Below are 26,769 nucleotides of genomic sequence, written 5' to 3' on the forward strand. Positions count from 1 at the left end.
TAATTGCTAATTACTGATAATCGGTTAGATGTTGATTAAACCATTAATTTTTCCACCTGGGGGTGGGGGGTGTTTCCAGAACCCCATTATTAATTTCAATAATATGCAAAAAATATATATAATTGTAGGTCTAGTAATCGCTAATTATTACATAGGTCGCGCCTCACCTTACAGTAGGCTGACATTTCGCCACCGTCTTTCTGCTACGTATACCCAAAGGAGACAAACTTCGGGAGTGTTACAATTAATGGTAAGATTGCAAAGTGTGTGGTCTCTCTGCTGCACCAAAGTGCGCGTGCTTCAACGTGCACACACGTTTTCAGTTTAAAACTATTTAAAAACAAATTATAATGCTTAATCCATCATGGTCATTCTGAGTGTTCCCCGCTCCCTTCTCATGCAATAGACTAATCAATTTTCTTATTGTGTAAAGTATATGTAGACTTGATTCAAAGAGGATAGCAATTGGCAAAAACAAACTTGTTGTGATGGCATGGCATGTTGTGAGGAAAACGAAGAGGATCTATACCAATGGAGCAGAGAAAGCGTGAGGAATATGTTATTAAAAAAAAAAAAAAAGAATAAAGAAATGTATGTATGTATTTATTTATTTAATCAAAACTATTGTTATTGTGCCTTTTTGTCCACCAGATGTCACCGTACGGCAATGCAACCAAACTGGGAAGGCTCTTACTTTGAAGTCAGCCACCGAGAAACTTTTATTTTGAAGCGCCACGGCACTCAAGGAGGCAGAGAACAGACTAGAGTCCGACCAGACGACCGCGCTCTAGTACAGTAGCCGCTACCAGCACACCGGTGTCCGGCCGTGGGGCAGCCAGTATGACGGGGAACAAGTTGAGCTCCGGGGATGCTCGACGGTAGCTAGTCGTCGTATACTTCGACGGACGACACGAACGTTTACGCCGGCCGGGCTTTTCACCTTCCTTCACTGGAAGCGTATCGGACGGATTCGGCTCTTTGGGTCCCGAGCGGAGGTTCGCGGCGAAACATGAACAAGAACCACCGAGTGCCGAGCAACCGTTCTCTGAGTGCCGTGGAGGTGAAGAGTAAGGTGATTATCACAACTTGTGTCCATGTTCTTTTTTTTTTTGGAGTTGTTGCTGCTGGTACTATGACATCTTCCACTCGAGGCTAATTTAGCTCGGCTAAAGTATAAAGTTGTTAACACAAATGAGCGAATGTACGCTCATACAAAGTTAACCCGAGGTGGTTGCTAACTCGCTAGCATGAAATGGTGGGAATAACCGTGGCTTGGACTCGCCGCGATAAGTTTTTGAAGGTGTTCGCTTCGTTGAGTAATGTCACCTGTCACTACGTCCTCGAGCTTCCTCCCTCCAAATATTGACACACAGGTCATGTCGAGTTTACATTATGGCGCGTTGACTTAAGTTAGAGGGTGTTATTTTTCAGGCGCCGATGACATGCTAGTGAAACTAGCTGGCTCGGTGGCTGTTTTTCTGGAGCGCACAGGTGTCTTTGGGCCCGCAGGGTGCCACCTTCCACGGCAGGCGGTCTCACCTTGGGCGAGCAGGGCGGACGCAGGTTCTTCTAGCTAACTTTTTTTTTATGGTCAAGGACCGCATTAGACTGTTAAGAATGAACAGATGAACCCGAGTCAATAGACTAAAAATAAAATAAAGTACCACTACATATCAATATTTCCCCCCCTATTTAAATGCCATTGATCCATTTCAGCGCACAGAAAAAAAATCCATTACAGTTCTTTTTGTTCCATGTTTTTAAATAGGAAAAATAGCACTGTATTGTATAAAAGAGAATTAAAGAAAACAGTGTCTGGGCGTGAGTTGTGGCCAACAGCAGCCGCTCTCGAGTGTTCTTATTCATTTTTTCTGTGTTTGACTGTTTGTCCCGCTTAATAAATGGCAGAAGCAGCATCAGCACCTGCGGCTCTCCTTGTCCACATGCCAGGCGGAACAGTACCTTAATTGCTCAATTTTTGTTTGCTTTTTTTCACTTCACTCAAGCAGCAGTGTATCTGTGCTCCTCCCGAAACAAAAATTTTGGCCCACAGCAAAAAATAAATACAAATAAAAATTATTGACCATGGCTCTTAACTTGAACAAATTGTATGTAGGCTTATAAGCATAAGTCAAAATCCCACTGTTAATGTATTTAGGGATACAACTAATGATTTCAACATTCCAAAAACATGCATGTCACGTTCTTTGAAGACTCAAAATAGCCAATTACTGTGATTGGTATGTTTGCCTATATATGCCCTACCATCGTCTGGCAGCCACTAGTCCAGGGTGTATGTACCTCACCTTTCACCCAAAGTCAGAGGACTCTTGCTCATGCGTGACCCCAATGAGGACAAGCACTAAAGAAAATTGAGGGATGGATGGATAATACATTCTCATTTTCATTTGTATTGTACTAATTATAATGTAATAATTAACAAATTATTTAAGTACATTAAATGTACATGTAAAATCAATCAACCATTTAATTAGATAAATTAATAATGGATAAATAAATGTAAAATAGTTGCAATTATTTTGATTTTAAAATAATAAAAAATGTTACTTCATTATTTAATTAACCAAATGATTGATAAAAGAAGTACTACCGGTAAATTGTTAAATGTACGTATATACATTTCTTTGTCACTCATTCACAATAAACCAATTATTTAATGAGATAAGTTAATGAATACTAGGGCTTCACGATATTGAAAAAACATGTGATGTAGTTGCTGAATATTTGGTCAATATTGGTATTGTTGCAGTATTTAACATACACCTAAAGAAATTACATTTTTATTATCTAATGAAAGAATTTAAAAAAAATTCATGTGGCAAAATAAGCAAACTGTATTCTTAGTTCATTGTAATTACCTCTCGAAAATGTTCAACTATTGGATGGCGGTGCACATTTTATTTAGCGTGTGACTGGTCAAATTTAGATAAAAGCATAAAATTCCATATGAAACGTATTGCATGTCTTTGCAATATGCATATTTCATGGGCCAATATCACAATATCGAAAAAAAATTCAATATATTGTGCAGCCCTAATGAATACATTTTAATTTACAAAGTTTAGCAAAAATCAGTGACATGAATGCAACAAATATTACAGACTCTCAATAATGTATATGCTTGATGCTTGTTGTATAGAACGGAGTGGGCCATATACGGACCACAAGCACTACTTTTCCCACCCGACCTCTACACTAATAGTAAAACTAGTTTTGTTTTTAAACTGCAGAAGTCACACATTGTTTTTCTCCTCACGTTTGACAAATGTCATTTAGAGTGGTACCTCGGAGTTTGAACACAATTCGTTCCTGTGAAGTGTTCAAAGTCCGAATTGTTCAACCTCCGTAAAAGTTTTTCCCATGTAAATGATATTGATCCGTTCCCAATCTCTAAAAACAGAAAATTCCTATTTTAATTTCTATTTATGTAAAAACATGTACAGTATTTTAAACAATAAAAAATACCTGACCTTTTTTGTTGTGGTGTGATGGCATCAGTGGATGATAAATGCTATGTTAATGCTAGCTTTAGTTCAGTGCTGAGGTAGTGTATTTTTCATTGGACATATTGTTAGACTACTTAAGGGTCCTTGTGCACTGTTTATCGTCAGGCACGTTGTTGAACAGCTAATTGGGGTTCTTGTGCAGTATTTACGGAAGTAGTCACAGTAGTTAGAACGGCGCGATAATCTCCTTCCTAATTCCATCATGGTTCGTAGCACTGTGCGTTTTTCTGTTCTGCCACTGAAACTGTTGTCTTTCTTTGGGCCCATGGCGAAGAAAATTGTCGTGGAAAAATCCAAATGCACTCGCGAATGTACGGAGCTCCTCCGGGAGTATTCACCCGCTGTGACTGGAAATGAGCAGCGCTTCGTCTCCACTACCGCAACGTGAGCATTCGACATCACTCGGCTTCACTCGGCTACCCGATCAAGGTATGTTCGGGTTTGCTTGAGTGTTCAAACAACGAGAATAAGGTCAAACTCCGATGCATTTTTTTTAATTCCGATTTTTGGGGGTCGAAGTCCGATTTGTACGAGTTCCGAGACGTCCGAATTCCGAGGTTCCACTGTATTTGTCTTTGCCTAAATCAATTGCACCCAGTGGACACTTCATTGGGTCCAGTCAATATGACCATTTTGTGGGTTGACAAAATGGGTCAGAGTCTGATCAAACAAAACAGTCGGATGTAGTAGTATATGTTAGTATGTGCTCTTTTGTTGATCAACAATTTCTTGCTAAATATTATAAAGGGACATGGTATTTAATGGATTATTGACTTTTTAATTGTTTGTGTAAAAATACAGTATCGGGATCTCTGAAGTGCCTGCCCACTCAACAAGTGAGGACAAAAACAACAACAGCAACCCTCCTTAAATTTCCCTGCCTAGTTTTGAACATGTCTGCAAAAGACCGTTCTGAATTTCCATCCCACTGTTACTGAATAGGCAGTACAGCCAAGGAGTGGAAATCAAAGAGGAGTTCAGATCCTGGCTCTGACCTTCCCGTCCCGTGTGGAATTTTCATGATTTTCCCCATGTTTGCATGGAGTTCCTCCAGTACTTCAGCTTTAAGCTTATCATGTGTGTTAGACTTATTTGAGAGAGTTGTCATTGTCCACAAGAAATTAGGCAAAGATATCTTTTGTCAATAATAAAGCCGAAAAACATTTAAAGGTCAAAGGTGGAGCCAACCTTTAAATTTGTGAGTACTTGCATTACTGTTATTCTGTTGTCATCATTAATCTTAAGCAAAATAAACGGGTTTAGTTGCTCTAAGATACACGAGAGTTATTACTTTAAGAGAGATTTAAGAAAGAAAAAAAACCAGAATAAATCATGAAATACATATCGCTGCTTGTTATTGTAGCAGCCCTGTAAAAGTACAATGCCATGTCATTTTAGAAAGATGCATTTGTTTGGGCAGGAGCCATATTTGTTGGCTCTTTTCAATGATTCCACTGTGGCCAATTTCCTCAGTGGTTTAATTATCACTGATACTGTTGTGATGAAAGAAAATTCATGCCCGGTTTTAATTGACACTCAGAGAAGTGCAATTTTTCCCCAATGTGATAGATACCAGAACCGGTAGATGCATACTTTTATCTCAACATGTATACAATTGTGTATCTTTGCTCTCATATACAGCAAAGGCGGCAGAGAGAAGGCCATCTTTGATTTCATTGGAGGCTACCAGTAACCACAACACTTAGTAGTCCTCATCAGCACTTCCAATGGGACTCTGTGCTCACGAGCAGCCAATCTGCTGCCTTCAGATTAGGCAGCCATTGATCCAGTAGGACCACACTGATTACCACATTAGTCAGAAGACTGCTATGTGTTCGAGGCCGAGCGCACAGCCTTCACATTACTGCATGGCAACCGCTCTGTCGGCCTGCTTGATTGGCCTAAGGACAGTATTTCGATTTGATTATATTTGAGCCCCGCATATTATTTGGGGTTTGGCTCTTGCGAATGTGTGTGTGTGGTTTTGTCTTTGCGACATTGTGGGGCCCATACACGCGTGTTTTTCCAGGTTTAACTGCCATTTTGGGGGACATTTTGGTGGTCCCCACAAGTTCAGACATCTTTTTGAGGGGTCAAGACTTGGTTTTAGAGTTTAGGTTTGAATTTGGTTATGGTTGAGGGTAGGGTAAGGAATGGGGGTAGGCAATCCTTTTTGATGGTTGGGGTTAAGGGAAGGGGTTAAGGGAAGGGGCTAGGAAATGCATCATGTCCATGAGATGTCCCCACGATGATACAAAGACGTCTGTGTGTGTGTGTGTTATTTGCAAAGAAAACAAAAAAAATGCATCTATTCACAGTTGTTGTGTTTAGGCCAAAAATTAAAGATATTAATTTGCTATCATCTTGGGAATCTTTTGGTGTTTTAGGTTTAATTCATTGATAGTGTTTTTTTTTTTGTCCTTGAATGCACCTTGTGCGCCGTTATGGTAAAACTGATTGTTGCTTCACTTCTGATGCGGCTACTAAATGGAGACTACTTTGCTGTTATAATTTTCTTGTTTTCCTCAACATTTATTATTGTGTGCAAATGCCAAAAGGTAACTTTAAGGGTTTAATACTACTGTTTGTGTAAAGGGTTTGTGTGCATATTTGTTTTGCCATGTGTCACATTGCTTTGTGCTAGTATATTGTTTAGCTTAGAATGCTAGCTAATACTACTGTGTTGATGAGCAGTTACATATGAAGGGGAGGGGAGGGGGGGGGGCAGAGGGAGGTTCGACGAAAGAGACAGTTACTTACACCGATGCCTTTTGATTCATGTGCATTGTCCTAAAAACAACAGCAGCAAGAATATGCTTCCAGCGTGTTCTAGTTAACCCCAAGGACAACGTGAATAGGTGAACAGGTCTGTTCTAAAAATAGCTCACCAGTGATACTGACTTGATGAGAATTAAAATTGAAGAAAATTGGTCACATTTTATTTTTATTTATTTAAAGTTAACATGGTGCACATTTCTGAATGTACCAGGACTCAGCCAAAGAGAGCGAGTGAAGATTGTCCAGTTAATCGATTGCTTTGTTTTACAATATTTTGTAGAATGGTGCTGCCCAAAAGAGTTGCTGCAGCTAATTTGCTAACTTAATTGCCATCGTTATGACCAAAGAAAAACGCGACTGTAAATTGATAACGGGTGGCGATGCAGGAGTCGTACTTCTTTGAATGAGAGTCTGCTCATTTCCCTTAACTTCTGGTACGTGTTCGTCTCGTAACACCCCTTGTTGAGGTTTCACGTTCTTTAGAATAAGTGTCAAAAAGAAAACACAAAAAAATGTGCAATAAGCAAAGGTCTTAAGTGAATAGCGTAACTTTTTGCATGACAGCAGTTTGAATCAACAACATTTTGTGCAACGTTAGAAGCGTACCACACAACATGATCTCAATGATAGGAACTTGGATCCAAGGTAAGAGAATTCTCTTTACCGGGGGGAAAAAATATATTTGTCTGACTCTAGACTCTGAAGTAAAAAATAAAAAATAAAATAAAAAAAGTAAGACCTCTAGTCACTTTCCTTTAGCCACATGTATTTCTGGGTAATTGATATTCATAATTAATCACACGTGGTGTGTCATATGGACCATGTGGGTGGATTGGATGGGCTTGTAGACCTGCAGCCCAGTCTGATGCTGTATTAAGATATGTACTTACTGCGTATAGTATTTTGTCAGTGTATCATGAAATTCGGACTGTGAATCCGCAACTGTTCTCCCCAGCTTGAACCCTGAAAGTAGCAATGTGACAAGAGGCTGCAGGGTTCTACGATAACAGTGACACAAAACTTCATGAATACAATTAAATGGGGACATAAAAAAATATATATATATATTTTGAGTTTTATCCACTTAAATTGATCAATCGTAATTGATCTTTTCATCGTGTCCCCCTTTTCTGCCCCATCACAGTTCGGTGCAGAATTTCGCCGTTTCTCTCTGGATCGCTCAAAGCCAGGCCGCTTTGATGAGTTCTATGGCCTCCTGCAACACGTGCATCGCATTCCCAACGTAGACTTGCTGGTGGGCTACGCCGACGTGCACGGTGACCTGTTGCCCATCAATAATGACGACAACTACCACAAGGCCATCTCCACTGCCAGCCCTCTCCTCAGACTCTTCCTGCAGAGGAAAGGTAAGAAGAATGCACGCTAAAAGGGGAACAAGTTCCACCTGTTCATCCTGGATCCAATTTCCTGTTGAAATGCAGACTTGAGTCTTGAGCTGAAGCTTGCAATTGAACACTTGAGAACTACGGAATTGAGAAGGAAAATGTGCTTTTGTTGCTCATTTGACTGCACACTGCTGATGGAGGAGAATACGGGCAATAACAATATATTCACATATATACTGCTGGCTTGGGTGGGTCGCGTCAGGAAGGGCATCCGACATAAAAACTGAGCCAAACAAATCATGAGTGGCAAACTGTAGTGAAGTCTTTTCCCCAATTTGTTCTTTTCACTCTTAACGTGTCAAAGCACCTCTCCCTAGATAGATCTCCTTTTAACAGGGGCTAACTGTAATTGCCTTTACTACCATACAATGACAATCTGCAATCATGGGATGCTACTGTTCGTGGTTAGCAACTACCCACCAGCCCAGCACTAACTCAAACTCTGTCACTAACCAAAACAGCAGTAATTACTGCACTATGTGTCGGTCTCTTGTAGGGGTGTTAGAAAAAAATTATTCGGCAATATATCGCGATATTACAACGCGCAATTCTCGAATTGATTCGATATGTGGCCGAATCGATTTTTAAACATACATTTTTTTTATGGGAATATTCAACAAAACGTCTTACTTAGGGTTAGGATTCACACATTAAGCATGGAAGAATGTTATATTAATAGAACATTAAGCCTTAATATTTTATTTCAGAGCTGTTCAAACATGAAACAGACTGCAACCTGTTTGTTAAATGCAGTGGCTCAGTTATAAGCCGGAATTTTCAGATTAATAAACAAATCTTACAGTGTATATGTACAAGTTTACTGATTAGTATTTTCCAAATTTGAGTAAAAAAAAAAAAAATCGCAATAATCAATTTATAGATTCCTATCGGAATTAATCTGTATCGAATCAAATCATAATCGAATCGCCAGGTACTAGGAAATTCACCTCACACCCCCGAGTCTCTTGCATTAAACGGTGCAGTCTCACTGCCTACCACACAGTTATTGAACATTAAATTTAAATGCAGTATTAAATTTTTTTAGGCTGATGTCGATACCGATTCTTGGCAGGAAAAAAAAAATATATATTACCGATTTAATCTGCAGATTATTTAAAAATACATATTTAATGCATGCAATTAATTTAATGCATCCATGGTGTACACACTTAAAGTGAGTCCAGAAGAAAGTTGCGATTTGAGTTCTATTAAAATAACTTATTTTTTACACATTGGGAAGAATCTGTGCCTTTGCGTAGTGTTATCTTACCTGTGGTCATTTGTGTGTGAATATTCGTTATTTGAAGGAAAAACAACTCAGTCGCATGTCAATGGTAACTTCCTGTTAGCATTTGAATGGGACCCTACCCTACCCGCCAGAAACTTTGATTTTTTTCGATGATAACGTTAAGGGGAAAATAATCGGCCGATTGTTTTGGCCGATGTTTGAAGGGCAATAATCGGTGGCTGATTAATCGGTCGGGCCCTAATAATCGGCAGCCGATTAATCGGTCGGGCCCTAGTATTAAAATCAGCGGTGACAAAAATGAGGACAAACACTATAGGTAATGGATGGATGATTAGGTGAGTCACTCATTGTGAACCTGTTCAATGCAAAGTTTTGTTCGGTTGTCCGCATGTTGTTTAAGCTGTGGCCACTGTGCCATATGACCCTATGGAAGCTAAGCCACTTTGTCATGAAGGAGATTAGTTGGGGTCAGTGTGCTGCGCTGCATGGGACCGTGTTTCAATTACACGCTCCAGACATGAGCCCCACGCTGGGCCCCTGCTGCTGCAGCTCCGACATGCGCGCACACACACACACAAAACATGGCCGGCACGCAGTTGTCACATCTGTCACAAGCCCTGCCTTTCAGGAACTGTTTCACAACACAGACGAAGCACCCCTAAACTACTTCACTTGTAATCATTGAGAGCAGTTGGTTAATGCTAAAGAAGAGGCTCTTTGGATGCAGTGTTAATTAGCTTCCCGGCACTATCCATATATGCTGTGGAGACACTTATGTGGATCTGTGCTGGGCTAGTGGCATTTAAGTCAGCTCAGTAACTTTGTTGTGTACAATGTACACATCAAAGCACAATTCATTCCAGGAGGCCCGCCACGTCAATTTTATATGGCCCAACAGTGCTGATCAACATGCCAAATGGTGATTTTTGTTTTAAAATATTTAATATTTAAAAAATTGATTTGCCCACTTTTCCACAAAAATTGATCAATCTAGCTTTTTACAGCGCAGCACGTTTATTTTTTATTTTTTTTATTAAGTTCCCGGGGTCAATTTTGTGCCATTATAAATTGTGCATAATAGAAATTTTATGCAAATTTTGTCGAGAGTAACATTTGAAAACAAACAAGCAGGCCCAATTGCCATACTTAGGTCTTTTGTAGGACTTCATCAATTTAACCTACTTCATTTCCCGGCGGGCAAAGGCTCTGCAGCCTGTTGGCAGACATCTGATGAATATTATTTTGGAGATATTTACTTGTAATGTTGTTGTCCAATCATTACCATGTATATCACGTTTCCTTTTTTTCTTCAGAAGTAATAACGGCAAAATGATTTGGAGCGAAATGTATGATGTTATTATCAGACATTCATATGCATTTGGATCTTTTCAGAAGCATATTTTTGAAATTTGAAAACCTCTGATGACAAAGCTAGTGGAGTGTTGGCCACCCCTGAAGTACAAAGTGTCCTTGAAGAACAGTTCTTGCAACAAGTTGATATAAGATGGTTATAAGATAGTTGTCGAGTATGTACATGCTTTTAATAGTACAGTAGATGTAAGGAGGACCAAAAGTGCCTAAATTAAATAAATTAATACACCATTAAATAATTAAATAAATGTGTCATTTATTAATTAAAAATGGAATTAAATAAATGTGTCTTGAAATAATTAAATGTGTCATTTATTAATTGAATATGGAATTTAAAAAAATGCATTAATTAATTAAATTACATATATATATAATTATTTCTGTATTTATATATTTCATGGCCCTGTGTTGCAGCGTTCCATTAATTAATTTTATCTGTCAAACTCGCTCGTCAAAGTTAGTGGGCGGGGCTAAAGCCTGATTCACTCAAATCTTGTCTAATCAACTGCTTCGGCCTGAAGAGGTTAGAAACATGGAAACTAAGATGATGGATATTTTTTTTGCTGAAATAGAGTGATCAAGGCTTGTTAGTGTGCAAAACCACCATCAAAATAAAAGCGATATTTCTACTATTTCGCTAAAGTACAGTTTTGACTTGTAGGTGTGTTTCCATTGAAGAGTGATTTGCTTCTGAGGCGTAGCTCTCGTAATGTCCCGCCTCGACACTCGCGGGATCTCGCAGTTCTTGTAGGCGTCACGCGAACATGCTCCTCATGAACGTCACGAGAATAAATAGCATGCGTGTATGGAGCCGCGGCAGCCTTGGCTCAATAAGACTTGTTGTCCCCCCAGGAAGCAATTCCGTCATAAAAGCGAGTGGCTCTGTACTTCCTTTTCTTCCTTTTACCTGGCGGGGTCACGTGACTACAGGAAATGCGAAAAAAAAGTGACTTCCATCCCAACACGTCTCAAAAAGCACCCCCATGAGAGTGTAAATCTGATTCTAATGGCAACGCACCTATTGAGGTGAATAGCGCCACCCAGCCTATCGAATTGTGTTTACTAGTTACTCACTCTGCATCAATTCATTATTCTGAAATGAATTTGTCTTGACTTGGTGAGCCGGGTGACCAATCAGGTGTTAGGACCTGCCCACCAAACTTTGATGGGTGAGTTTGACGGATAAAATAAATTCATGAAACACCGCAACACCGTGACCATGAAGTAATTAACTAAATCGAGAAATAATTATACATATAGCTATATATTTACAAATAATCAAATTTCATCAATTAATGTCACATTTATTTAATTATTTAATGGTGTATTCATTCATTCAATTTGGTCACTTTTGGTCCTCCATATGGATGCAGCAGAACATTGAAATATGTTTTATGTGACCTTATGCTTCCACTACATCGGACAACCAAAGCAAGTTGTGTTGTACTGCGATGTATCAAGAGTTTTAAGTTTTTAAGCAGGTTTTAAACACTAGTTAGACTTTGAACCCTTGTGGGTGATTATGTACAGGGTGGTTGGATGGGATGTGAAAGGCTATTATTGCACAAGAGTGGACATTTGACAAGCCTGCACTGCACATTTGTCCCTTTGCCAGTTGCGTGGAGTCCTGCAATTAAATGATATTTGCTTGTTGTGTGTGAGCTAGCATCGTGTCTTGGCACCGTGGGTTATTTTGGAATTGTGCCTTCAGGGCTATATTTAGCAATTTTCTGTCTCTGGTTTTCGCTCGTCTGCTGTTCTGCAGATGTTTGGACAGAGGGATGTGTGTGTGCGCGTTCCAATAATGCGGCCATTGTTTTATTTAGCTGTGCATTGGGAGCGAGCCTGCTAGTTTTGACGTGTCATACAGCAAGTAGCAGCGTGTTAAAGCAAAAAAAAAGAAAAATGCTTTCAGCTCACCCTGATACGGCTCTGCCATCATTTGCTTACCCTCCAAGCCAAGCCCTGCACTCGTGAACAATGACTCAGTGACCATTGTGCCAGCCATGAGGTGCCCGCTGTTTACCTGTTGTCATGGCAGCAGAGGAGAAAGGCACGTTTACAGATGGATTTAAAGTGCTGAAGTGGTTTTTCAATGTTTAGAGGAGCTGCAAAGCATGTTGGGAACTGCACCTGTTAACATTTGGCTCTCAGATCAAAAAAAATATTCCTCCAACATTAGTTGTTGTGTCTTATAAATTCAATTTGGGCAGTGTGTGTGTGTCAGACTCATTGTAGTAAAACCAGGCAGCATTACCCAATTACATGTGACATAAATGGTTTAAGTGTGAATTAATCTCCTTATATACATTGTTTGTTCATATTAAAATTGTGAAATGTTGTCATTGAATTGTCCCTTTTTAATTTGACACTTCTGTGATATCAGCCATCCTAAGTATTGTCTTGGTTTGTGCCCGTCATCCAGAATAAAGCATTACAGTTTCCAAGATGTGCTCCTTGTGGTGGTTACTCACTTTTCATTCTCTGTCAGGGTGTGTGTTTGTTCATGTAGTTTCAGTCCTTGAAAAGCACACCAGAAAGGTAGCGGGAAAGGTATCAGGAAGGACAGGAATGTTTGCTTATCCCAGCTGGGCTTGCCGCAGTAATCACTAACCAATGAGTCATCCAGTCCAAGTAAGGGGGCACATACAGTACAGTGGAGAAATGACTTGTTGGACAAAGTCTAAATGTCCCTGCAAAGACAGCTCTTGATGTAAAAGTGTGAGCAAGTATCATAATAATTGTGTACGGCAGAAGTTACAAGGAATGTTTTTTGATTTTGGCCTTCACATTAAAGTGGGGTAAAAAATAACATCCACCTATACTATGGGGTTTTCATTTTTTTTCTGTGGAACCTATCCTCAACTATTGCTCAGCTGAAAAACTCAACTATTAATTTGTGTTTTTGTGCTCTGTGATGCCTAGCTATTAGGGAGGTAGTAATTGGTCTAATGGAAGTAAGCTGATGGATGAGTATTAGGGGTGGGAATCTTTGAATGTCTCACGATTCGATTCCGATTTTTGGGCCTGCGATTCGATTCAGAATCGATTTTTTTATTTATTATTATTCAAAATGGTTTGATTGACAATGATTTTTGCTTCAATCTATAGATGTGCAAGGAATTGTAATGATCTGCTCCAGTCTGACTCGCTAATGCTAATTCGCGCACTACTCGCGGCACTTATCACTCAAAAGAACGGCTCTACACTGCAAAAAAACAACTTTTATTGAAATAACTTGATCGTGACTTTTTCCTTCTACTCTCTAATGTGGCTACAATTTAACAGTGTATTAGACCGCGTGGAACCACACTGCCCCTAAGTGGGCAAATCAGGTACAACATGAACATCGTTCCAAATAAAGGCACACACACAAAGGCAAGACAATATAAAATATTTAATAATATTTAATTAATATAATATTTAAATAAAATGGATTTTGGGACATTTAAAATCGATCCTGAATCGTACTAAATGAGAATCGATCGTGGAGGAGCTAAGTTTAGCCCAGGTTGTTGGCGTAAGTTACGGAATGTTTGCTGCATGTGTGTTTCTATTAGGCTGAAGCTAACGAACGGTGGAATTCTCCTTACTTGATGACAAACAATGAACATTCATGGGTTGTGAACGAGTGACGTGCACACCATTGTCCTCGTACATCCGGTGCTTTTTTTCAAAATCAAATAATCTGATGAAATTAGTTTGAAATGTGTTTGGGGATCAAGGGTGGGCGATATGGGCTAAAAAAATAAATCAGTTTTTTTTAAACTGACAATATTTTGATGATATTCTACAAAAAAAAAAATCTTGTTAATCTGCCCTCTCTTGACAGAATAATTTAATTTGAATAATAATGTTTTTGAACAACAGCTTGTTTATATTTAAATTTGCTTAATACATCTTCTGCAAAAAATTTACAACGATACTATACGGCAACATGATTGTTTCCAGGCTATATAGGGTGTTTTCATTGATTTTTCTGAATATTTGTCAATTGCCAACTGTATTTTATTATTCATAATAACAGATCTGCTAAATGATAAATGGACTGCTTTTTATATTTTTGTGTATATAAATGATGGTGATGGAACGAATATAATGAGAGAGATCCAGCGTCCTACATCTATTGTAATGACAACAAATGCAGCCGCGATCTTTTGACAGGCAATTTCCGAAGTTGTCCTGCACATAATACACGTGGTATAGTCGCAAATGTAGCTATGATGCGGAGTACAAGCATGTAAAAACGGAATATTAAGCCAATATGGAACATCCGGTCAACTTTTACTCGCTTGCACAACTGCGGCGTTCGTGAGGCATTGCCAAAATGTACTTGCTTTGTCAATGACGGTGTGTTATCTCAATGCAACTTATCTTTTCTTCAGCGGTAGTCATACTTGCGGAGTCGTAAAGTCACGCAATCCTCCAGTGCTTTTCACGGCAAGCGTGTTGTCAACCCCAAATAATTTCCAGGCTAGGAACGTGGAATTAAGTCTTGCTATTAAATTAGTCACTAAAACGAGACTTCAGTTCCGTGTTTTCACTTGTAAACACTTCCGTCCCGCTTCCTCGTGGCTGGCGCCGCCGAGTCATGTGACTGAATCCTGCCTGCTGATTTTCAGAATGAAGACGGATCACTTCCTCCTCTTTCATCATGTCTTCCTAGTTTGCAGCCAATCAATTGAGCCATTTTGCCCCCATTTAGAGATAGTATTAAAATTAAATAATGTAAAATTGGACATCGTGAAAGCCAAGTTGACAATAATATTGATGACGGTGATTATCGGCCACCCCTATTATATAGGCAGTTATAAACATTTTGGGGGGGCGTGAATCACTTGCTCGGTCCCTATACCCTGCAAATATTGTTGGCTTACTGTATACATGTGCAATGATCGAAATTCTTATTCCATGCTGGAAATGAGCCACATTCAAGAAGAAAGGTGTCCTCCATTATGGCTTTCCTCAAGTTTGTCCAATTCATTGGTGGCTTGCACTGTTGCCACGGTCTGATGTCACGCTCTTTATGGATCCCTCCAAACTCCAAGATGGCTCCTGACATGCTACACGTAATAAGCAAGGGAACAGTGGATTCACAGCACCCTTGGAAGGAATGTGTGGAGGAGGAACACATGTTCGGGCCTAATAGGAGTGATGGACTACAGGATAGAAAGTAAAGGAGAGTCAACATTATTAAACAGGGTGTTAATGTATGAGGCATTGTTTAGGGCAGGCAAGTAATTAGAGTGGGGAAAGGAGAGCAAGTGCAATGTAAGTGTGATTGGGGGGAGAGAGGAGAGGATAGCGGGAATCGTATTAGTGAGGGAGGAATGTAGAGTGAGGCCCAAGCTGGGGAGGGTGGGAGAGAAAAGAGAGAGCAGAAAAAGGGAGAACCGAGGGGGTGCATTTTGGGTGGAATGCGGCCAGTCTCAGATCAGCTCTGCAGGCCAGATTAGACAGGACAGCAGGTCAGACCGGACCCTCGCTGGAGAGCCTGGCTGCAGCCAGAGGGGGTACTTTCTGACCGAGACTGTGGGGGGTGGGGGGTTTGTTGAGAAAGAACGCATAGACCAAACATTTTACCCCCTGAAACCTGGCTCCAGTTGCAGCAGGACAATTGGAGAGTGTGGCTTTGATAGAAAGATGGAGGCAGGGGGCTCTTCTTTATTGGGCCTGTCAAAATTTCTCCGCTCAGAGTTGATAAAGAATAGATGAAGGCAAGAAGCCAGAAACTGGGTGAGGTGGGTCAAACTTGGTCAAAAAGCCAACATGCAAAGGGGGAAAAAAATTAAGTAAAAATCAAGAAATGTGGCGTGTTAAGCAATGTCCTGTTAAAATGAAAAATAAAGATTTGGAGGCAACTCAACTCCTTTTGCCCATCTCCTGACTGATTGATTACATAAAGGAGAGATATAATCCAATTTCTTTCTTCTTCTTTTTTTTACACATTTGAAAAGGAGCTCAAGGTGTTTTAACGTGTCTTTGGCATGCTTTTGTCAAAAAGGATCAAGAATTATAAATCTGATTATGCATCATTTTTCTCACCATGGTCAAATTGGTTTGTTTGTCTCAAGCACCGTGCCAGCCATCTTCCCGTCCATATACTGATAAACCATTGACGAGTCTGGCTTTCATTATATTGGTAACCAATAGCTGGATCTCGCTGGTGCGTTCCTGTCGATGTTTGGCTATCTCCTCCTCGATTTTCCTCGCTGAAGCAGATTCCAGAGTGCTAAAAAAAAAAAAAAATGTGCACCCTTGGCTTTAATAAAACGTACAGGCTGGGTAGAGGCTCTCGAGGACCGAATTTGGGCACCCCTGGAATAGAGTGGTACTGTAGCATCAAATGTATGGAGCAGAGTAAGTACCGCCTGTCCATGCGTTTCAAGTCTTAAGTCTGTCTGGTATGACGTCACAAAACGCTAATATCACTCACCCCACATTGACAAGCAAACATTATGACAATGTTATTAGAAGCTCATGCTGGTAGCACTGTTAGCTAACACTGATCTATACCAGCACTGCAGCTCTGCGTAGCTTTTGGCTTTGACGCTATAACATAAACATTCTATGAATTCTGAATCCTCAACATTAAACGTACAACCATTTTCAAGACTCCTTGTCACCTTTCAAAGTGTCGTCGTCCAAACTAATGGCCAAATTAACACCATTTTCACCAGATTTCAATGTTTAAATTTAAATGTTCCGTTCAAAGCCCCAAAGCTCTAATTATGTAATCACTGAAGAGTGATTGTGAATTTATGAGTGGAGCTATATAAGAAGCAGCCTAATGATCAGAACCGCAGTCTATTGAATTAAAGATTTAGTAGAAAATTCATCAAACTGTCAGCAACTTGGCACATGAGGATTCTGGCTGGTCTCGCCCCTCACGCAGTTCATAACCACTCTTTGTGTTTTTCATTTTGTCCCCATTTGGCCTCACCACTCCTCCTCGGGTCTCCATCTTTCCACTTATGCCTCCTGCCTGATCTGCAACATTTAAGGTGCCATTAATCTGGGCTGTGAGGACGAGGTACTGTATGCTCGCCCGCACCAGGAATAGCAAACCCATGGGAATGTACTCCTTTTCAGCGTTTATCACCTCTACACGCTTCATTCCCATCCTCGGTCAGCATTTGTTATTTTTGTGCCTTCGCGTCTCACACGTCTTGTGTTTTGCACTCACTTCGCTTTTTCTCATCTGCACAAGCTCAAACTGGCAGACACGCACACGCGCGCGCACACACACACACACACACACACACACACACACACACACACACACACACACACACACACAGGCGTTGTAACACTCTGTGTCAGGAACACCTCGGCACAGACTGTAGTGAGCGTTCAGGCTTGTCATCAACAAACCCGACTGTTTCCAGAACACCACAACCTTCAACTTCTTGTCTTTATGTGTATGTGTTTTTCTTACTCAGAACAAAGCTTGCCATGAGTCATGTTTTGATACTTTGGACTACTTTCTCACACGCACACACATAATTGCATTACTTTCTTTAAATGCTCATATCTCCTCCAGTTCGACTCCACTTAAACCAAACAGTTTATTATGGTTCAGTTCCCTATGCAGTTAATTCCATTCTCAAAAGTCATGCAGGATATTAACCTGACTAATACCATATAACTTCCAGGGATGAAACGGACTGGCACAATATTCACACTCACTCTGACCAGCATATTTACTAGAGCCTAGGGCTGGGTTAAAAAAAAAAATCGAATAAGTGATATCAAATCTATTTTCCTTTTTGAGCCTGATATTGATTCATAAAACAATGAATCCATTATTTTATTATCTCGGCCTATTATAGCCCTTCCAACATCAGTAAAAATCATCGGCAAATTGGCCAATGTTGATTTGATTTATTTTCCCTTCATGTACAGAATCATTTACGATGTAGTACACAGCTAGTAATGATGATCTCTCTCTCTCTCTCTATGGATGTCACTATTTTACACACACCCTAAAATCATTTTGTTATAAATTTTTTTTTAAAAAAGCTATGTAAAAAAAAATCTCAAGACACACAATCGCAACCATACTATTGTGAACTGAACTGTACGGCTTGTTAAACTTGACCTAACGAATTACCATCAACTTAACGTCTCCGATTGTGTCATTTGTGCTTTAACTGCATTCACATCCTTTAAAATCATCTTTTATGTAAGCCGTAGTTGAATTGAAGGATGATGCATGCAGAGCGTGAGAGTAGACCAGAGTAGAGTGCCTTCCTTTCCCAAGGCAAATTTGTTTCTTGACGTCCCTTTGTGATGGGGGAAAAAAATGTCCTTTTAATTCAGAGCAGAGTGGAATGACCAAGCTTGACTAGGTGCACACGTGGTCGTTTGCGGCGGTGGCAGCTCGTCATTTTCTTCTCCAGCGCTTCAACTTCCGTTGCTCATCGCTGACTCTATTCAACTGTGTGGGGGAGTCGGAGCTGCCACTGCATAGTTCGAATACCTGACCTGTGCACGACCATGACGAATGTGCCACTTTAGTTTGAGGTGGGTGGCCACTGGTACCGGGGTCAATGAGCTGTGTCTGTTGTGCGCCTTCAGGTGTTGAGAAGCTTTTCAATGCTTGGTTTAAAACCCGTATCCACCCGCCTGCATTTTCAATTACACAGGCGAGGACTGGCTTAGATGTCCAAGTTCATTAGTTCAAACATCGAAGGCTTCACTGTGACATCATCTTGGACACGTCCTAGTCTCGCTTCTAATCTGCCTCCTGTGGCAAGAATAAGAGAGATATAGGGAACCCCTTCCTATTCATGGTTTGCTATTCATCCATCCATCCATCCATTTTCTGTACCGCTTGTCCTCACAAGGGTCGCGGGGGTTGCTGGAGCCTATCCCAGCTGGCTTCGGGCAGTAGGCGGGGTACACCCTGAACTGGTTGCAAGCCAATCGCAGGGCACACAGAGACGAACAACCATACTCACAATCACACCTATGGACAATTTGGAGTGTCCAATTCACCTGCCATGCATGTTTTGGGAATGTGGGAGGAAACCGGAGTACCCAGAGAAAACCCACGCAAGCACGGGGAGAACATGCAAACTCCACCCAGGAAGGCCGAAGCCCGGACTCGATCTCACAACCTTAATTCATTCAATTTGGGATGTGTGGGGGCGGGGGGTGGGGGGGTCTTTCTGTAAACTTTTGGAAAATTTAATTAAAAAATTTAATTAAGTCATCTGTGTTAGGGTTATAGTTTTTCAATTTTCATTATAGTAAGTTTTTATTTCATCTTGAGTTTTGTTTTGCAGTAAAAAAAAATATTTTTTAAAAACAAATACAGGTTATTTGTAACATTCCACAGACTTTGAAGTATAATAAGTGCAGTGCTGCTGCTTCTAAAGTTAGATGCATCACAACTTTATGGTCTTAAATGTCGGAGGGTCTCGCTTTCCATCCCTTGTTTGCCAAATTGCAAAAGCAAAGTGGATTTGTGGCTTGAATTCCTGTGGAGTATTTCACATAACACTATACAAGCCACTTGCTCATGTTTTATCTCGATTCATAGTCCGATAGATGGATACCGTAAAATCCCACGAATGACATTTTTTAAAATATAAAATACAAAATTGTCCCACTGTAGTATACACAGAATCATAAAAATCCCCCCCAAAATTATACATTTTAAAGGGGAATTCAATCCCCCCAAAAATCTTGACAATATGCTCTATACATCCCCACTAGTCTAAATACGATATTCTGGTTAATATTGCGTTAGGCAACAAAATCCAGCATTTTTTATCAATATCAGAAGGTGCCAGGCGGCGATTTGGCCACTTGCTGTCGAGTGAAAATGACATCACAGTTGCTCAGATCTCGAGTAACAGCCAATCACGGCTCAGCTTCAGAAAACACTGAGCCCTGAGCAACTGTGATGTCATCTTCAGTCGACAGCAAGTGGCAAAATGGCCGCCTTCTGAGATGGATAAAAACGGCTGTTTTTTGCTGCATAATTGCTTTATTAGTGATTTGGCCAATAGTTGCCAAATTTGAAGAGACTGCTTCAAAATAAAATACCTGCTGATGGATGCCGACACCTAGTGAAAATATCCCCCCTCCCCCTGAAAAACACAATTGAATAAACAACTGTAACTGTATGTTTATCTTTGCATCAACAATATATATCAAATGATTGAGGGGTCCAATTCTACAGAGCAGCATATAATGTGTATTGTCCATGATCAGGTGCAGCTGTGCTGTCAAGATGCTGTGTATGGTGCTCTGTTAAAGTGGATACTATTTAAAGAATGTACTTGCGGGCGGTCTTTCTTTTTTTAGACTTTCAAAGAAACTGAAACGGAAGAATAAAAGTGGAACACATTGATTTAAAAGTTGGGTCTTTGTTTAAAAATATCATGCGCAGACACAAAAAGGGTAATTTGTACAAATAAGGAATAATGGGTTTTTTAGGGGCTCTGGCGAAAATTACACTGAATAATTACAGTAATATCTGTTAAATGAGCAGCATACGTTGAAGGTCAACCACAATTAGTTCAGGGATGCACATAGAGGAGTTGGTTAGCGGGGGTGGGGGGGGGGGGGGTATAAACCTTCAATATTGGCTTACAGCAAAGGGAACAAGAACAGTGAACCCGGCACCCTGTTGTCAGGTCTGGCCTTTCACATGCAGCACATAGTGGATGTGCAGCATGAAAAGGAAATTACGTAATCGTGAGATGAGACTGTAGCGTGTGCATGACTGTACTACATGAACAACACCCATCTTTGCACTTTTTTTTTTTTGGGCACACTGTCGCTTTATGGCGCTGTTGATTTGTATTGGGATGTAGTAAACAAATGAATGACAATGCTCAATTAAAGGCTTACTTAAGAGTGAATAAAAGTAATCAAAATAACTTGCACACGTGCAGAGGCTGGGCGTTGACAGAAAAGAGTGGAATTTATAGATACAGCTGTTAATATTTAGCTGCTGCTGCTGTCTTTCTAGTTAATTAGTAGAGAGCGAACTTCCTACCTTTTCACCTGCTCTGCTTTTAATATGTTGCCATACTGGGTTAAAGTTTATAAAAGCTCATTGATGACAACCCAAAGAGCTGTGTTGGGTGTTGCTCCGTAATGTGCTTGGGCCACTTGGAAAAATATCCAACAAGTACTTTGGACTACTGACAACAGCTGACTGAATTTCAATGTATCTTATTGACAGTTGTCTCATCCCATTCAAAATCCGTCCATTTTCTATAGCCCATATCCTGTTTTTTTTGGTTAGAGGTGCACTACACCCATCAGTGGCCCTATTAAAAATATTTCCAAATATGAACCCTGATCTTAAAAGCATAAATAAATTGTTAATTTACAAAATACTCTGAAAGTTCACTAACAATTGTTTATTCTCTGTCCTACCCTTGTGTTCTTTATTTTGCAGAGGAAGCAGATTATACACCTTTTGGTACAGATTCGCTGACAAGAAAGAAAAACACAGTTCTCTCTGCAGTTCTTCTCCGACCCGACACCAACAGGAAAAAGCCGCCGGTTATCATCAGCCTCCCGAGGGACTTCCGTCCCGTCTCGTCCATCATCGACGTGGACATCCTGCCCGAGACGCACAGACGCGTGCGCCTATACAAACACGGCCAGGAAAAGCCTCTGGGCTTCTACATCCGTGACGGCTCCAGCGTGCGGGTCACGCCGCAGGGCTTGGAGAAGGTCCCCGCCATTTTTATCTCCCGGATGGTTCCCGGCGGCCTGGCGGAAAGCACCGGTCTTCTGGCAGTGAATGACGAGGTTCTGGAAGTGAACGGCATCGAGGTGGCTGGCAAGTCTCTGGACCAAGTGACGGATATGATGATCGCTAACAGTCACAACCTCATCATCACCGTCAAGCCGGCCAACCAGCGGAACAACGTCGTCCGCGGCGGGGGTGCGGCATCGGGCAGCTCGGGGCGGTCCTCGGACAGCGGGGCCAGCTACTACGGTTACTCTTCGTCGGCCGGGCTCGCCGCCAGCTCCTCTGCCCCCTCGCACATCATCCAGAACTTCCCCGTCGACGAGCTCGAGAGCGACGAGGACGACGAGGACCTCGTAATCGAGACGGGGGGCGACACCGAGCCTGTCAGCCGCACGCCATCTAATTACAGCATGCCGCCGCTGCCTCGCTACGAGCCGCACCTCAACCTGAGAGCGTCCGCCTCGCCGACGCCCCTCGCGGTCAACGGCGCTGTGCTGGCCCGCGGGAGCAGCGGCTCACTGAGCAAGGCCGGGTCCTCCACGCCGTCGCCTGACAGAGCCGCGAGGAGGCGGAGTCTCGAAGAGGATGGGACTGTAATAACACTGTAAACTTACCAGGCGCACACTACAGTTGAGTACTTCCACACACTCAGTACGTTTACACGACATTCGCAAAATATTTGAGTTCAGCTGAAGACACAAAAACTCACTTCAACAGACTTCCTTGACACCAATTCACGCAAATCAGACAGGCCAGAGTAAGATGATGTGCACATGCTATGACTGGGAGGTAGACAAGGAAGAACATCTGGCTTCATGCATACCACTTACTAAAACAGGAAGAGAAAAAAAAACTCATTTGTAATCCAAGTCAAGTGTACAGCGAGTACCAAGCATACAGAGTTGGAAAACTGTCCAAATCACTATTCACCACGTTAGCAAACTGATACCAGCTAGCTTGTTGATCTATTTTGTGACATATTAGATCAACCAGAAAAAAGCCACTACTAAGAAGTGTAAAGCAGGCATAGCGCCACCTATGGCAGTGCTTGAAGTCGCAACCTTGTACAAGGATAACACAAGTGGTCCATTTCACAGCTGGAACAAACTACATGAAAACGTACTGAGCAACACTTTGAGAGGGAGTCGCGGACCAGCCATTGACGCAAAATGACTTTGACAGAGAAGCACAATGACATGTAAATATTGTATCTGGACACAAAGCCTATTTAAATGTTTGTACGTCCTAACATTTACACGTAAAACACCACACCTCAGACTGTCGTGCACACACTTTTGTGCCATTGTGTCACCACGGATGGCTGCAGGCACAACACACACACACACACACACACACACACACACCACACGCATACACACTCACACACTAAAAGTGTCACTCCATTGAAAAATATCCCTTCAAATCCGGTACTGCACCTCTTTCCAAGCCTCCAGAAGCAGTGAGCACTTACCCTTTTTCACCCCCTCTTACGCTTCCTCTAGAGGGCAGAAGTGAGCTTCAGCGCACCCTTGTGTCTTATAAATAGATAGATGAGCGTTTCCCCAGCAACACAACACAAACACGACACTTTTTTTTTTGCATGACAATCATCCACAAGAATATTACAGCAGTCACTGAGCAAGGCTGCCTCTGCAATAATAATAATAATAATAATAATGTGTTTTTCAAGGACAAAACCAGTCTGGGCCTTTCAGCCTCTGATTTAAAAAAATAATAATGCTATTTTAATGATCGATGGTCGATAAATGATTGATTTTAATAACTTATGTGAGCTACTGATCTGTTCAAAAAAAATCTCCAATAATCTGTCCTTTATTTATTTACAATACAGTGGAACCTTTGGAGCAGTATAATGCATTAAATTAATTGAATGTGTCGGAGGCAAGTTTCCTCCCAAATCCCCAAAGATTGAGAATTAAGATTAATTTTTACGGCACATTTCTTGCCGTGGCGAAATTGGCTCGTGTTAAGGGCGGTTCTAATGATTCAGTGAACCAGCCCACTTTCCTCCCCCATACGGCATAGTGTGGGAAACACCCTCCCATAGAGATCATACAAGTGAAGAAAAGTGTTTTTTGTTTGTTTGTTTTTATTATTCTATTCAAAATCACATATTCCTCTGTTCATCATTGGTACACTTGTGTCCCTTTTTATATATAAAAAAAACAAACATTTTGTTTCCTTATTGTTATCAGTTTATGATCTCAGCCAGGAAAGCCCCATTTACTGTATTTTTTTCCCTTACCTATTAATTCGCCGTCTGTGGCAGCATCACATAAACAAAAGATGCAAAAACACCAAAGAAAAAAAAAACCACTTGTTGAGTTAATGCTTGAAATGCTCACTGAGATTAAGTGTTGCAACGCCACTCATGATGAAAGTTGGACCTCCTGCCTCCAAACATTCCGGAACAATTTGTAATCTTTAGGGTCCACTGTATTTGGGATGATTTCTGTTACTGTTGCTGCATATTCAACGACAGCATTGGCCACACAAAACAAATGTAAATGTTTTTTTTTTCTTCTGTTGATCGCCCCCATCCCCCCACAGTTGACTGGGATGTGTTTTCATCAGTGTTTCAATTCTGTTTTATTGCTGTAAAATCTCATCAAGAGGGAGTAGACATGTTAATAGCATTCCATAGAGGGTATTTGGACCAGATCGAAACATTTGATTGCAACACTGTAACACACAACCTTGTTTGACTTTTTCAGGATGTTTTGGTCCCAGCTAACAACAATTAAATAGAAAGTGTAATTTTTAAAGAGGCAATGGTGTTTTGCACAACTTTACACTGTGTCCTTGACAAATGGTATGCCGTGTGCAATTCAACAGCCTCCACACGGAAGATTAAACGAGAGCAATTTTAGTCTTGATTTTGTTTTGTTTTCCTGTAGTGTGGTTGTCTAGTGGTTAGTATGTCTGCCTCACAGTTAGGAGTTTCTGGGTTCAAATCTCCGCTCAGGCTCTCCTGCGTACAGTCAAGTCCAGGGTTTAGCCCGACTCGCTCAAAATCAGCTGGGATAGACTCCAGCTCACCTGCCACCTCAATGGGGAAACGCTCAAAAGAAATGTTTGTCCTGCTTACACACATCCACATTTTGCAAAATGCTTCTTTCTTTTGACTGCAATGGAAGACTGTGATTATGTTAGACTGGAAACACTTTTACTTTTAATGTTTGGCCTTGTGTGACACTGTGATGCCCTCTGTCATTCCAGCAGTAACAAAACAAAATTGATTTAAATTATTGTATTTAACGGCACCACAGGACACTGGGATTGTAACCGCAGAGATTCTGTTATTTATTCTCTAATCATGTCTATTTCTGGAGTATTTTCATTCTTTGTACACTTTTTAATGACTTTTTTTTTTTTTTTTTTAATAACCAATACAGTTTTTGTGTGTTCTATTTTGATATCTTTGTTTGAGAAAATCTCATGGTAGATGTATTTGACCACTGGAGATGATTTTTAGTAGCTGACTGTTGTTTTGGCTTAAACAACTGTTTTAATTTTTTGGAAAACATACTATTTTTATTTTTTTTCATACTGTGAATTCTTATTTTAAAGAACCTTTTGATATTTGAGTCTTCTTTCTTTTTTTCTAAGAAGTGATTGAACTATGGCGATTGCTTGCCAGAAAAATGCTATGGTTTATATAGATTTGTAATGAAGATTGTCAGTATTTTCATATTGATTCTTTAAATGATGTACATTTTTATCACGTAGCAAATGAATACATTTTAAGACTCTATTGGAGCTGTACGAATACATTTATGTACGCCTGTAATTGTTGATTTGAGGATGTGGATAAAAATAATAAAGAATAATATCTAGTAGGTGTTGACTGTCTACCTTTTGCATCCGTTTTGCTGGGCTCTTACGTTCACCAGCCGTTGTTGGTACAATTAAATGTGGGCTTTCTGGCGCCATCTGCAGGACTTTTGACTTTGCTGGAAGAGCTAGAACGAGCTTTTTCAAACCGTCCGTCTTCTCAAGGTGACACGCCTCGTTTTTGTTTATTTCTTTTACTTCTTAATTCTATTCAACAACGGATGTAATTAATTTCCGCGGAAATGTTTCTAGTTAATGTCAATATTCTATTTCAAAGGCTTTCCAAACTAAAGATTAAAAAAAATAAACTGAACTCACGATTCAAGATTGCTGCTCTGCAGGGCACATCAACAAGTATGGGTATAAAAACTAACATTTTCGACTCATGTATATTTATTTATTATGATATGAATTTCCTTCGTCGTAATTTAGAACATATCCCTAGTAAGTGACACACAGACCCTATTATTTAGTTAGTTAAATAGTATTTTTAGATAACAGAATTAAAGGAACTATGCATTTTTTCTGAAAATGTACAGTTATAGGCAGTTCCCAGGCGTCTTAACATTTTTGTGGCATGCTTTCGTCAAATTACCAAGTATCTATAATTATAGACGTATGTAGTTGAATACAGAATCAAATGTGTCCTGTCATAATTAAATAGGCTGGTTTTAGAGGCGGATTTTGTATGTAACCAAACAAACACTCCCATATCCACCAACAACTTCAAGGAGAAATCAAGTACCACAAATGCCATTAATTATGTGCGGATTTTCACTATTCGCGGGCCGACCCGGTCCCTATCCCCCGCAAGTAGCAGGGTTAATTGCAGTGGTCTGACGCGTGATGTTGCCAAAC

General features: G+C 40.6%; 1 protein-coding gene across 1 annotated transcript; it reads left to right on the top strand.

Annotated features, from left to right (window-relative positions):
• The first annotated feature begins 730 nt into the window (after positions 1–730).
• On the top strand, positions 731–25,916 carry pard6b (par-6 partitioning defective 6 homolog beta (C. elegans)). Its single transcript, XM_086069537.1, has 3 exons — positions 731–1,072; positions 7,450–7,672; positions 21,754–25,916. Exons 1-3 carry the CDS (start codon positions 1,010–1,012, stop codon positions 22,662–22,664), a joined length of 1,197 nt encoding a protein of 398 aa, XP_085925663.1. The 5' UTR covers positions 731–1,009; the 3' UTR covers positions 22,665–25,916.
• The last annotated feature ends 853 nt before the right edge of the window (positions 25,917–26,769 follow it).

This window comes from Leptonotus elevatus, chromosome 2 (assembly GCF_054856555.1).
Source record: "Leptonotus elevatus isolate MCC_2025b chromosome 2, RoL_Lele_1.0, whole genome shotgun sequence".
NCBI lineage: Eukaryota > Metazoa > Chordata > Actinopteri > Syngnathiformes > Syngnathidae > Leptonotus > Leptonotus elevatus.

Bases quoted from the DNA above. Each gene is read 5' to 3' on its own strand.
- pard6b (XM_086069537.1), top strand. From the start codon at position 1,010: ATGAACAAGAACCACCGAGTGCCGAGCAACCGTTCTCTGAGTGCCGTG. The intron at 1,073-7,449 runs GTGATTATCACA...GCCCCATCACAG, and splicing joins CCGTGGAGGTGAAGAGTAAG to TTCGGTGCAGAATTTCGCCG. The intron at 7,673-21,753 runs GTAAGAAGAATG...TTTATTTTGCAG, and splicing joins ACTCTTCCTGCAGAGGAAAG to AGGAAGCAGATTATACACCT.